This window comes from Ursus maritimus, unplaced genomic scaffold, assembly GCF_017311325.1.
Source record: "Ursus maritimus isolate PB19 unplaced genomic scaffold, ASM1731132v1 scaffold_22, whole genome shotgun sequence".
Taxonomy (NCBI): domain Eukaryota; kingdom Metazoa; phylum Chordata; class Mammalia; order Carnivora; family Ursidae; genus Ursus; species Ursus maritimus.
The window spans coordinates 25,348,038-25,361,322 of NW_024424675.1; the positions used below are offsets into that span (position 1 = coordinate 25,348,038).

At 35.3% G+C, this 13,285-nt stretch overlaps 1 protein-coding gene across 5 annotated transcripts in view; it reads right to left on the reverse strand.

Moving 5' to 3' along the window:
- Positions 1–283: 283 nt before the first annotated feature.
- Positions 284–13,285, reverse strand: part of RBM39 (RNA binding motif protein 39) — a 31,495-nt gene continuing 18,493 nt past the window's right edge. For 3 of the 5 annotated variants that reach the window (XM_040638246.1, XM_040638245.1, XM_040638248.1), the window contains 8 exons: positions 13,089–13,154; positions 10,264–10,468; positions 9,784–9,861; positions 6,174–6,224; positions 4,017–4,098; positions 1,925–2,030; positions 1,347–1,425; positions 284–1,257 (listed from right to left, as the gene is read on the reverse strand). In XM_040638246.1, coding sequence (XP_040494180.1) covers positions 1,157–1,257; positions 1,347–1,425; positions 1,925–2,030; positions 4,017–4,098; positions 6,174–6,224; positions 9,784–9,861; positions 10,264–10,468; positions 13,089–13,154 — 768 coding nt within the window. In that variant the 3' untranslated portion in view covers positions 284–1,156. The remainder of the gene's footprint in view (positions 1,258–1,346; positions 1,426–1,924; positions 2,031–4,016; positions 4,099–6,173; positions 6,225–9,783; positions 9,862–10,263; positions 10,469–13,088; positions 13,155–13,285) is intronic. The other 2 variants (XM_040638247.1, XM_008698144.2) reach the window with 1 other exon arrangement.

Genomic DNA, 13,285 nt, shown 5'->3' on the forward strand with positions numbered 1-13,285 from the left:
CCTAACTAGGAGAGACTTAAAAATATCCAGGTTTGAGGCCTAGGTGATTTGTTTGGTTTTCTTGTTGGAAAATCCCTAAAGGTTTTAATACATTACCCTAATAAGTACAGTGCTAAGATATGGTGAAATGGAGACAACTTGAGGGCAACAGTCTTCCCAGACTCTGCACACTAAGAATTTTCCCCAAGAGGCAAGTCTTGATTACTAAAAGTCAAAGAAACTAATATTCTACTTTCAAGTTTCTATGACTTCAAAACATTTCAAAAATGAAGATTTCTTGTGGCCTTTTTAAGAGAATTTTATTTGAGTGGTTCTTACAAAGGTTGTTGCAATATGAAAGTCATTTGTTTGATAGAAATATCAAGCTGTCTTGTCAAACACACTGAAGTAACCCAAAAATATATTTCAGAGCTCACAGAGCTTAAAAAGAGCAAAGATTATATGCAACCAGACAAAACCTATTTCTGCATTTCCTATTTCTTCCTCAGACTGCTTTGCTTACCAGACTGTCACTAAACATCTTGAGGAAATGCAGGGATCATTTTGTTTGGAATCTTAGACACACCAGAACACATAGTATTTACAAAGAAACTTTTACAGATACATTAATTGAAAAGATACCATCCAGAAATGTAATCTTGAAAACTTTTCTTGCCAATTGATCACAATGCAAGATGAGATGTTAATCAAACAGCCCTTTAGCTGTCTTGGATTTTCCATACACTAAGTGTGTACTCCAGAAACCTCTGATAAACCATTAGCTAAGTATCAACATTAGTGAAACGTGAAATGTAACTGCTGTGTAAAAAGTTAGGCTTCTGAAACATTAAAAACATAATTACATCCCTGTCTGCCTTTTTACATTAAGCACATTTGTTCCCCCCTAGAGCTATTCCTATAGATCCTTAATGTAAATTTCTACATGTACATTTAAAAGGCAGAACAAGAGAACAGCTTTGTATACAGTGGGATTTGCTAGTTAGGGATAATGAGCACACTGCATTCCTGTTAACATTTTTATTTTTTCAAGGTAACAGGAATTGTATACAAATGACAGTAGACCCTTGCCTCTTTATTTTTATCTAAATAAAAGATAACTCAAGATGAATTCTCAAGAAAGAAAAAAAGCTATGTACATAAGGGACTATATCTTCCTTCATCGTCTACTTGGAACCAGTAGTTGTGTTGCTGTCATAGAATCAGGGAAGAGGTTGTGATAAGTTGGAAGAGGTACATATGCTGCTGTTATCATTTTACCTGTTGAAAGAAACAGATATGACGGTTTAGCATTTTCACTTAAATTACATCCTTCATAATAATCACTCAGAAATACAGATCAAACTCACCAGCAAACCACCTGCCATGCAATGCATTGACAGCAGCAATGGCTGCAGCAATTGATGGGCACTTCACATACACGTTGCCCTGAAATACAACAACAAAAAGATAAGGGTGGTATACAATTTTTACAAATTGCCTGTAAAAAAACCCTCAGAGCTCTATAACCAAATACGTGTTTCATTAGCTAATATGTACACCTAGAATTTTACTGAAGTCATTTTATCCTCCCCAAACTTGTATTTTCCGTTTTTTTTATGACTTGAAAGCAGCTGAAGAATGAATCAAGATGCCAGGATTTCATGAAAAACTTTCAACTCTAACCAGCAACACTGCTACATGACAGCCTGGTCTAATCTTCAATTATTAGAGGAATCTCCTTATGTTGGAGAATGTATATTTAGTTGCTATGTTAAAATTTCTTTTAACAAAACTTCCTGGGACAGTGGTATTATGTCCCAAGTATGGGTGAAGGCTAAGTTGTAGAAGAGTAACAATATCCTATCTTTATTAATATTAAAACACCTGAGGTGAGGTGCATAAAGGGCAGATTAAACTTTTCTGGCTTTAGGGGGGAAAAAAATACCTGAGCTGAATTTTTGTCAACATAAATATGAATAACTCCTCCATGTTTATTACATTCTTCAATCACATCATCCTTAATCTCTGTATCCCATCCAACTTCTTCTTCTCTGTAAAAAAAAAAAAAAAAAGTATTAAGGTCTATTAGACACCATTAAAACTTCTAAAATGTTACATACTCAGACTTCCAATTAATCCTGGAGTCCGACATACCAGGCTTGATCCCAGGAACCTGAGATCATGACTTGAGCCAAAGTCAGACAATTACCACTGACCCAACCAGGCACCCCAGCTTACAAATTTCTTAACTCTAACATTTAAAATACTAACATATATCAAATGATATGTATACCAAAAGTTTATCATTTCCCAGATAAAGCTAAAATAAAGAATTTAGTGTTATCCAGATGCCTGGGTGGCTCAGTTGGTTAAGCATCTGCCTTCAGCTCCAGGTCATGATCCCAGGGTCCTGGGAATTGAGTCCTGCATCGGGCTCCCTGCTCATTGAGAAGCCTGTTTCTCCCTCTGCCTGCTGGTCCCCTGCTTGTGCTTGCACTCTCTGACAAATAAATAAAATCTTTAAAAAGGGGGGGGGGGAGGGGGTGTTACCAAAGGAACACAAGAAATCAAGGCTCTCTTTCTATGATAAACCATGAATATAAACAATGCAAACAGCATGTGACAAATTATATAAAACAATGTTTCATAACATAATGGTTCATTTACCAAAAGCAATGGGATATCTGCATTTACCTTGGAATGTATTGTAAATATGATTCATAAAACAGAAGAGTCTGGACTTATAAAATGGCATTCTAATCATTGTGTCTAAGCATTAGGAAAGAAATTCCTAATTCCTGGCCTGCATTAATCTAAGAAGAATATTTTAAAAGATCCTCTTTATCCTATAGGATATTAAAATAATATTAAAATGTAAAAGCCAGGAACTGGTAGCAAAGTAAACTGGCAATAGAAATAAACACAAATACACATATGAATAAACAAAACAAGCAGAAACAAACCCATAGAGAACAAAATGGTGACTGCCAGAGGGGAGAAGGGTGTAGGGATGGGTAAAATGAGTGAAGGGGAGTGGAAAGTACAGGCTTTCAGTTACAGAAATAGTATGTCAACAACGATGAAAAGTACAGGATAGGGAATCCAGTCAATGGTACTGTAATATATAGCTTTATATGGTGACAGATGGTAAGCTACACCTATACAGAGCACAGCGTAAGGTGTAGAGTTGAAGAACAACTGTTATGAGCCTGAAACTAATGTAACACAATGTATGTAAACTAAAAGTGATAAAGATACAAAACTTCTGAGAAAAGGATTTAGATATAACTGGTAAACAAAATCTGCATAACTTTTACTTCAATACCAATCTTACAAACACACTCAAAAGGATGTAGCAATTAAAAAAGCTATTAAAATTTGGGGCGCCTGGGTGGCACAGCGGTTAAGCGTCTGCCTTCGGCTCAGGGCGTGATCCCGGCGTTATGGGATCGAGCCCCACATCAGGCTCCTCCGCTATGAGCCTGCTTCTTCCTCTCCCACTCCCCCTGCTTGTGTTCCCTCTCTTGCTGGCTGTCTCTATCTCTGTCGAATAAATAAATAAATAATCTTTTAAAAAAAAAAAAGCTATTAAAATTAATACCTTAAAAGGATGAAAACTGTTTACTCTTTGAACTGTAAGATATATTGAAGCATCCTAAATGTTAACTTAGAAAAGCTCAATATTAATACTTTCGCAGTACAGTTAACCACTGAACAACACGAATTTCAAGCGCACAAGTCCACCTATACAGTATTCTATTACAAATGTAGTTGCTCTTTAAGATTTTCTTTTCTCTAGCTTACTGTAAGAATGCACTACAGAAAACGTATATATACAAGATACATGTTTATTAACTGTTTATGTCATTGTAAGGCTTTCAGTCAACAGTAGGCCATTAGCAGTTACATTTTAGAGGGGAGTCAAAATTTACACAAGGATTTTTGACTGTGCAGGCAGGGGACTGCACCCATAAACCCCGCATTATTCAAGTGTCAATGGTATACCCTTTTCAACCTGACCAAAGTGTATTACTTACGTCTGAGGGTTAAACATGTTAGAAAGCTGGAAACACTGTGTTGCAAGAGGCTGAACAGAGGCAGCTGCAGCTAAAGCTGAAGCTAAAAAAAAAAAGAGAGAGAAATTAGTTTCATGGAAAATGCATCAGAACAGCCCTGATGAGTAAAATAAAACCAAAACCCCCACTAAATCCCAACTGTGAAACTAGGATAGTCTGTCACTTCCCTAATTTACCTTATTTAATAATGCTATCGAAGTGTGTAATGGTACTGGATTTGAGTTGCCAGAAAACTGAAGCAACCTAACATCTGAAATTGCCAATCCCCAGGAGTTGGAAATTTTATTTTTAGAAGAGAAATTAAACTTTAAGTGTAATCAAAACTCATTCAATTAGATAAATATCAATACAAATCAATCCAGAAAGGCAAAGGATAAAATAGAAGATTGATTTTGTAGAACTGCTTGAGTTTATACTCCAAGAAGCAAAGGATGATGAAAATACAATCTTTTCTTAGATGTCTGCCCATGAATATAGTTCCATATTTTCTTTTAAAATAAACATTATAAACAGACTGTTTAACAGATAAGATGCAGAAAGCCATCCAACCATTTACAATTTAATATCCCAGGAATATAAACCCTATTTCAAAATCAAATGAGTATTTTTTAAATGACTAGGTCACAGCACAAGAAACACTAAAAATAGATCTATAATATTATAATATTCACTATTAAAAATAAAAAACTACCGGACACTAATATCCAGAAGGAACATTTAAAACCCATACTGGTTTTAGGTTTGAAATAAGAGCACTGTCCAAGACAGCTGGCCCATTGCTTTTATATGTGATTCACAAAACATTACCAGTAGCTGTTACAGAACTCACCGTAATCATTATATCTGACCAAATTTCATTCCAATATATAACAACAAACAAAGCTAAGGATAAAACAGTGCATTAGAAATTATAGTAATTAAAATTAACAATCACCTGAGGAAATATCAGAAATTATTTCACTGAATAAAAATTAGGGCCATGCATGAAATACATCATAAAAAATGATTATTTCTGTTATCATTACAAAAGTGCTTTTTGCCCCTTTATTACTTCAATAAACAAGTTTTTTCTTTCATGAAGCTTTGCACTAAAATATAAATGCTAAAAAAGCTAACAGATGTCATATTCTAGTCAGAAAAGGTAAAGATGTAACCATGCTTGTGTTACAATGAATATAAAAATGAGGCCCACTATGTACTTTATCACAAACAAATGGAAGTATTCTTGAAAAAAAAAAAAACACTAGGTCATTACAAAACAACTGAGGAATACTTTATTTTTTCCATTTTCTTACATGAATTAGGAATACTGAAAAAAATTAGGGAATATGTGATAGGAACATTCCAGCTCAACCTAGATGAATGCAGAACACAATGAATTCAGCATAGAAATTTAGCTAATAGAAAAATCCACTAGTTATACTTTTTAAAAGGATTGAGTGTAACGGTCTCACTTGCTGGAAAAAATTAAAATACGTATTTAATTCCCATCAAGGAACATGGTAGACCTTTTCATATAGAATCATTCTCCTGAACAACTTTTAAGTACAACCTATGAAAGACGGATACTGAATTAGCTCAACAGCAAAATGCTCTAAACAAATGGCAAAGATGTGGTAATCAAAAACAAGAAAAAAATAGTCTGCTTTATAAATAATTATTTCAATCGTTGAAATATGCATGCAATTTAGTTCTGGATAACTGCCTCATTGCTTGGTACTGTTAATAGAAATCACGGACGTTAGAGTCCCTAACCTTATGTTAATTAAGTTCAGACTCCTGTTCTGAAAGATTTGTACTAAAATAACAAATTCCATTTTCTGACTTCTGTATACAACTAACAATCAAAACATAAAGATAAGCATACAGACAAAAATAATCCTAAGTAAACTAAAGCAAATGCACATGCACAGACATTTTAATTTTAATCCATGGAATTGTAATGATTTGGATCAAGCCAACTGAAATATACATTAAGAGATGGCTTACTGTATATACACAATAGGTCATTCTTCAAAAAAAAATCCAAAATCCAAAATGTAACAAGTGATATAACGAACAACTATGTCTTGCTAACACTGACATCTATTTCAAAGACAAATAAAAAGCTCAACTCACCTTCGGTCTGTTGAGAAAGTCTTGTTTGCAAATCTATAACAAAAGAGAATTCTACAGCTCAGTGCAGGAACAATGAAGAGCCTCAACTAACAGGGTAAATGTCAGGAAAGCATTAATAAAAGAGGACTACATAGCAGGGTTTATCAAAATAAACTTATAGTAAAACCTGGCAGCCAAACCTCCTTCCCCATTCCTCATTGACAAGGCTTTGGGGCCTTTTTCTTTCCTCCTATCCTAGAAAACTTACACTTAGGCCTGTCTTCCTACTCCTAGTACTCTTCTGCATCTCCTATGTATTCCACTATACTACTCTTCACATGGGAATAATGGGAAATGGGGAAAGGGAAGCACACCGGTCAGAAAATCCATGAAAACCCTGATCTTGAGAATTCAATTCCAAGTACTTGGGATAGTCAACTCTGGTCGAAAAGATGACAGTTTAATTAGGTCTGATTTCCTGGAATAGTATGGAAATTTAACGAAGCAGGAATAAATTATAACCAAGTTTATTATTATCTATGAAATACAAGAAGAATTTAATCATCTAGTCACTATTATTAATAAACAGAATGGGGATTTTTACCAGTATATTTCCCCATATAGTCATTAAATTCTCCACTGGAAAGCAAGTTAACAGAAAGCTGCTTGGCACTGAAAATAGCAGCAAGTGTAAATAAAAAAGAAAATGTCATTGTGCTATCTTGAAGTTTAAAATTATAAAAATACAGGACATAAAAATTGTTTAGATCCAGCAACCTAATTTTCATTAACCTGTGATTTAACTGCAACACTTTATCATCATCTGGGTGTCTTGCTAATTACACAAAAAAATTAAAAATGGGCAAAAATGGCACCTGGCTTAGTCAGTGGACAGTGCAACTGATCTCAGGGTTGTTCAGTTCAATCCCCTCGATGGATGTAGAGGTTACTTAAAAATAAAATCTCAAAAAGGGGGGTCAGTGAAAAGGAAAAGGGATCGGTACCCCAAGTTATGCTGGCATAAAAAATACCTGGGTCCTAGGTGCTCAGAACTGGTATCTGAGGGAGTTGAAGAAATGTAACTGGTGTAATACTGAAAGAACATGAAGATATGACCACAGAAACTGTCAAACTTTGAATTTTAACACAATTTGTCTTTTCTTTCCATACAACAGGAAAAAGGTATAGATATGAAAAAATCTATCCTATGGGATTCCTGGCTGCCTCAGTCAAGAGAGCACAGGACTCTTGATCTCAGGGTTGAGTTCGAGCCCCATGTTGGATGCAGAGTTTACTTAAACAAATGAACCTTTAAAAAAAATCCACCCTATTTTAAGGGTATGTAAATCCCTATCAAGATTTCAAAAATGACTTTATAGGTCATTTGTGACAAGTTAGGAAACAAAGCATAGATTTCATAAAGGACTCTTAGAAACAACTTGTTAAATTTCTAAAATAAAATGGATAGAGTGATGACTCACATTTGGTTTTAAAAAATAGCTTTAAAGAATTTAGGAGAAAGGGCTTTGGACACATGAACACTCAGCAATTTATAGTATTTCAACAAAAAGTAAGGTTTTAATGATGACGATCTGGAGAAAATTACCCAGTTATGGAATTATTACCTAAAAATTGAGTGATTATTAATTTGGTAGCAATAGCAATCTATTGTAAATATAAGTGTAAGAAGACAGAATCAAACTTTATAATCATCTCAATTAACACTAATAAGGGTGAATATAATAAATACAGATAACTGGCTGTTTAACCAATCCACATTCACCTTTAGAGAGTTCTAGTTGATCACAATCAGCCCACCTTAATTATAAACTGCACAGTAAGTGTGCCCAAGAAGGTATAGCCATGTATTAGGCATCGAGAAAAAGTGGCTAAAAATAGTAATAATGTCGAACTTTCAAAAATCTTCAATTAGGTGAAGATATTGTTTATGAAGAACATCGAATAACTATCTGATAGCACACCCAGAATATAACATAAGACTGCTTAGAAATGAATCCTATGTTACTACACCAAATCCCTGAAGTCAGTGGATATTCACTAGCATCTAGTGAAATACCTAGAATATGATAAACAATCAAGCATTTCCTAAATTATTGAAAGAACGATCTGAATAGGAATTAATATGAGGCTACAGTTTTCATATTACATACTAAGTTTAAAGCCACAGACTGAGTTATATTTCTGGAAGGGCTGGATTCCTTAAATGTCTTTGATTAAAGCAAGTGGCATTCTTTGGCTATTTGCTCACTCAAGAAATTAAATGTCTAATACTTATTAATAAATCAAAACAATTACATAGGGGAGTTATACAGTGACTCAAAATACATAAAAATCCATTAATGGTTACGATTTTTCCCCATAAGGATAAACTAGCATGGTTTTATCAGAAATTTTTTAAGATTTGAGAGAAAGAGTGAGCCAGCATGAGTGGGAGGGGCAGAGGAAGAGGGGGAGAGAATCTCCAGCAGACTCCATGCCCAGTGCGAGGAGACCAACTACGACGTGGGGCTGGATCTAATGACCCTGAGATCATGACCTGAGGTGAAATCAAGAGACCGATGCTTAACCCACTGAACCACCCAGGAGCCCCAGTTTTATCACAAGTTTTATAAATACCTATCAGATTTCAAAATAAATTAATATAACCTGACAGGAGAAACACAGAAACACAAAAGGCAGAATTTCTAAAGTTACTCACAAACTTATGGACATCCACTAAAATGAAACACTGAAGACCCTTCTCTCTTAATAACAAAATATAAAAGCAAAAGTGATCCTCTCCTTTAATTAATGAGTTTTTGATTTAAATGGAAATCATGAATCAACCACATGGACCTTTATGTATATTCAGATGCAGTACTGTGGTCTTAAACTTACAGTTACAGAGTCTCACTTTGTAGATACAATTCATAATACAAAGTGTTATACTTTCTTGGGATATATATTTCCTGTCTTCCAAGGTCCAAAATACAAATGGTTCTTCTTAGATGTTTAGGTCTTCAACATTACAAAATTAAATGCTACCCTAGCTCACAGCTTTGGGTTAGCATCAAGGTTTATAAAAGCAAATTTGAGGTACTTAAGCCATAACGAAAACAATGTTTCATAAACTGAACCCCTGTTACACAACTATAATAAACCACCACTTCTCTATTTTCCTGCCCTCTTCAGGAGCTCCCATTCCCCTAACTGAAAATCTCAAAACAGCATGTACTATTTAGAGGAAACCAGTTTTCTCTGCACTTTTGATACTGTGATTATTTTACATAAAGCTTGACTTAAAGGCCCCTGATAGTTTTTCTGAACTCAAACACTACAAAGAAACATTTTTTGAAACAATATAAATTTCATGTTTAAGAAAAGTTGTATGTTCAAAAAGGTCTAACAGGCGATTCAAACTAAAAAGTGGTATATAGGGTTAAAAAAAAATTCCCTGATAGCCTATTAGTGAATAATTCTATTCTCCAACTCCAATTCCTTTAAATTTGCAGGCTAAAAAGTACTTGATGAATTGAATTCTCAGTAAGTCCTTTTAAATGCAAAAATTTGGCAAATTTTCGAATTAGGTGAAAAAACAATGATTTCAAATTAGAAAAGATTCAATTCCTACCTGCCACAGCACCAAATGCCAAAGAGCCACTCATTTGTAGAGCCTGCTGTGCTGCTGGTGGAATCTGCAAACCTGTACCTGTGTAAAAGAAAGAGACCTTATAGTCCTTACTGTGTTAAGGGCAGAAAAACCCAATTTTCTGGGCGCTTACTACTACCAAAGTCAGTTAACTGAAAGTATTTACAAGCAGGACATCGTATAATACTGGCAACTATGTTTATTAAATATGAGAATATAATTATTGTAAGAAAGCAAAAGGAATCCTATAATGTATGCTGTGGCACTCCAAAGGCACCACCATAAAGTAGATTCCATTACAACTTTAAGTAACCTCATCTATGAAATTGCATATATTGCCCAAGAATAATGAGGTCAACTCCAAAATAAGAAAAAATATTTTTTCATTTATTAGTCTGTGTGGGTTACCTTTCTCTTACCCTCATCCACAAGAAATCATTCTCAACACATGGAAAAACTTACCTTCTGCAAGTCTTGCCATTAACTGGAGGCGACCAGTTGTTCCCAAGTCAATTCCAGTCCTTTCCAGTTCATCACTGTCCAAAAATGAGCTAGCACTGGAAGCATCAGTACGTTCAGTAACATGACCAACTTTCATTGGTCTTCCTGCTAACTCAAATCCATTAAGTTGTTCCAAAGCCTTCTTGGCACATTCTGAATCAGAAAACTGTATAATTAAGAGAGGGGTGAAAAGTAGAAAGTCCATTATGTTAGTTCACGCATATACCTAAGATAAAGAAATGCTTACTTATTAAGTCTAGTCTATTCAATAATTACATAACTGGGTGGATGATAAAGTAGAAATTTCTAGCTTTACATTAATGTAACACATCATCAGACCACAAGCTCATTCACATCAGCTTTGTTGATGTGATGGACTGAATAACAAGATATTACCAAATGACACCTAACCTTTGGAAATACGGAATCTTAGTAACAGAATATGTAATTTTTCCAACATCAAAACACTTTTTAATGTGCTGGAATAAACTAAAATGGTGCTTTGTTTCCTTTCAGAAAAAAAGAACTTTTTAGAAAAATTAAAAAGTTCGCTTGGCTATTATTTTTATTTTTTCTTAAAGATTTTATTTATTTGACAGAGTGGCAGCCAGCCAAAGAGGGAACACAAGCAGGGGGAGTGGGAGAGGAAGAAGTAGGCTTCCAGCAGGGGAGCCTGATGTGGGGCTCGATCCCAGAACGCCAGGATCACACCCTGAGCCGAAGGCAGACGCTTAACGACTAAGCCACCCAGGCGCCCCTCAGCTATTATTTTCAATACAAAATTCTGGGGCATTTTATTGCCAATAAATTCATAAAACTTATTTTTTTCTTTGAATCATGAAAAATCTTAATTCCCAGGATGCAAACACAAACTTAGCTGCACGCTCTGATTTTCATTTAATGGGGGAAAAAAATACTCCCAGCAATTCCATAGCTTAGTATTTCATCAGTATGATTCAAATTTTCTCTTATTTAGATAAAATAAGAAAAATTAGATACTTAACACCAACACACAGCACTATGTAAAAATTTAAATAATCTAGCTCTGTACACAGACAACTAAATCATAGCCAATAGTTCACCCACAGCTGATATTAAAAATGTTTTTTAACAGGGGCACCTGGGTGGCTCAGTCAGTTAAGTCTCACCTGCCTTTGGCTCAGGTCATAATCCCAGGGTCCTGGGATGGAGCCCCATGAGCCATATATCCAGTGGCCTGCTCAGCACGGACACTGCTGCTCTCTCTGCCCCTCCCCCTGCTTGTGCCTTCTCTAATAAAATCTTTAAAAAAATGTTTTTAATAAAATGCTTTGCAAAATATGCTTTATTCTTTACCTAACATTTAATAAGATTTCTAGTAAAACTGCCTGCCTACTAACCAAATATTTAAGCACCAAACCTATTACATAAAAAAGTACTTCAGGTAACACATGATGAAATACTCAATTTCATACAAGTTATGTGTAAAATCCCTTGACCACACACTTTGGGGAAAAAAGAAAATAACCACACACGTTATTAGAAACAAAATGTTATTGGGGCACCTGGGTGGCTCAGTGGGTTAAGCGTCTGCCTTTGGCTCAGGTCATAATCCCAGAGTTTTGGGATTAAGCTCCAAATTGGGCTCCCTGCTCAGTAGAGAGTCGGTTTATCCCTCCCCCTCCCCTCTAGCTTGCTCTCAAATAAAATCTTTATGAAACAACTTTTCTCCTTTCGCCAGTATATAAAGATGAAAATCCTGATGACTGATCTCATGACCCTGAGATCATGACCTGACCCGAAATCAAGAGTCAGATGCCTAACCTACTGAGACACCCAAGCGCCCTAAATTTTATTGAAATTTTGATATAATACAATTATAATTTTTTCATTTCAACTGGGACCTATCTGTATTTAAAAATTTTTTCCCTATGGCAGCAGCAATGGTGACAATCTGCATTTTACACTAGAAATAGCAGTTTTCAGAACCTTCCAAAAGTTCTAACACCAAACATTTGAAAAACTGCTATTATGTAATTGAATTGCATCAGGAAATACAACATAAGAGGGTTTACTTCTAAAGGGGCACCTCCATTCGCAGTTGTTTCAGCTGCCACCTAACACTCTCATCAGGGAATGGACTGCGATGGTTAGCCACAAACTTTTTTTTCTAGATTTCATTTACTTATTTATTTAGAGAGAGCACACATGTGTGAGCAGGGGAAGAAGGAGCAGTGGGAGAGGAAGAGAGAATCTCAAGGAGACTCCATGCCCAGTGCAGAGCCCAATACAGTGCAAGGTGATCAGGACCCTGAGATCAGGACCTGAGCTGAAATCAAGAGCCAGATGCTTAGCCAACTAGGTCACCACGGTTCCCCGGCTCCGCCACCACCCCGACACAAACACTTACTTAATAAACTAATTCTGACTGTGGTTGTGAGATGCACACATATAATAAGAATTTTAAGTAAAACAATATTAAAACACTTTCACTCAACTGACAAAAACATATCACAGAAGAATTACAGATCAAAGAACTCATAAATGGGGTCATAAACTTCAATTACATGGAGACTTAGCTATGCAAACTGACTATATACTGGATAACAGAAAACTGGCAAAAAGTCAACATTTGGTAGGCATGGCTACTAAAGACAAACTAATTTAAACCATTTGAAAATATTAACCATGCAACCTTCCCCACTATCAATAACTGATGGAAGTTTTACTATGGTACTTTCATCTAAAACCTTGAACTCAATCAACCAAACCTTTAAGTCATAATGTTAATAATGGTGACTGCTTACCGTAATAAATCCATATCCCTTAGATCGACCTGTTTCACTATCCATCATGAGTTGGATACTTTCAATCTAAAAATGTAAGAACATTGTATTAGTGCAAAGGAGGAAGCAAAAGCATTTTTATTCCTTGAAATTTAAAGTCTCTCCCTCCCTCAAAACAAAACAAACCATTATAACCCCTCATTTCCAAAAGAATGCCT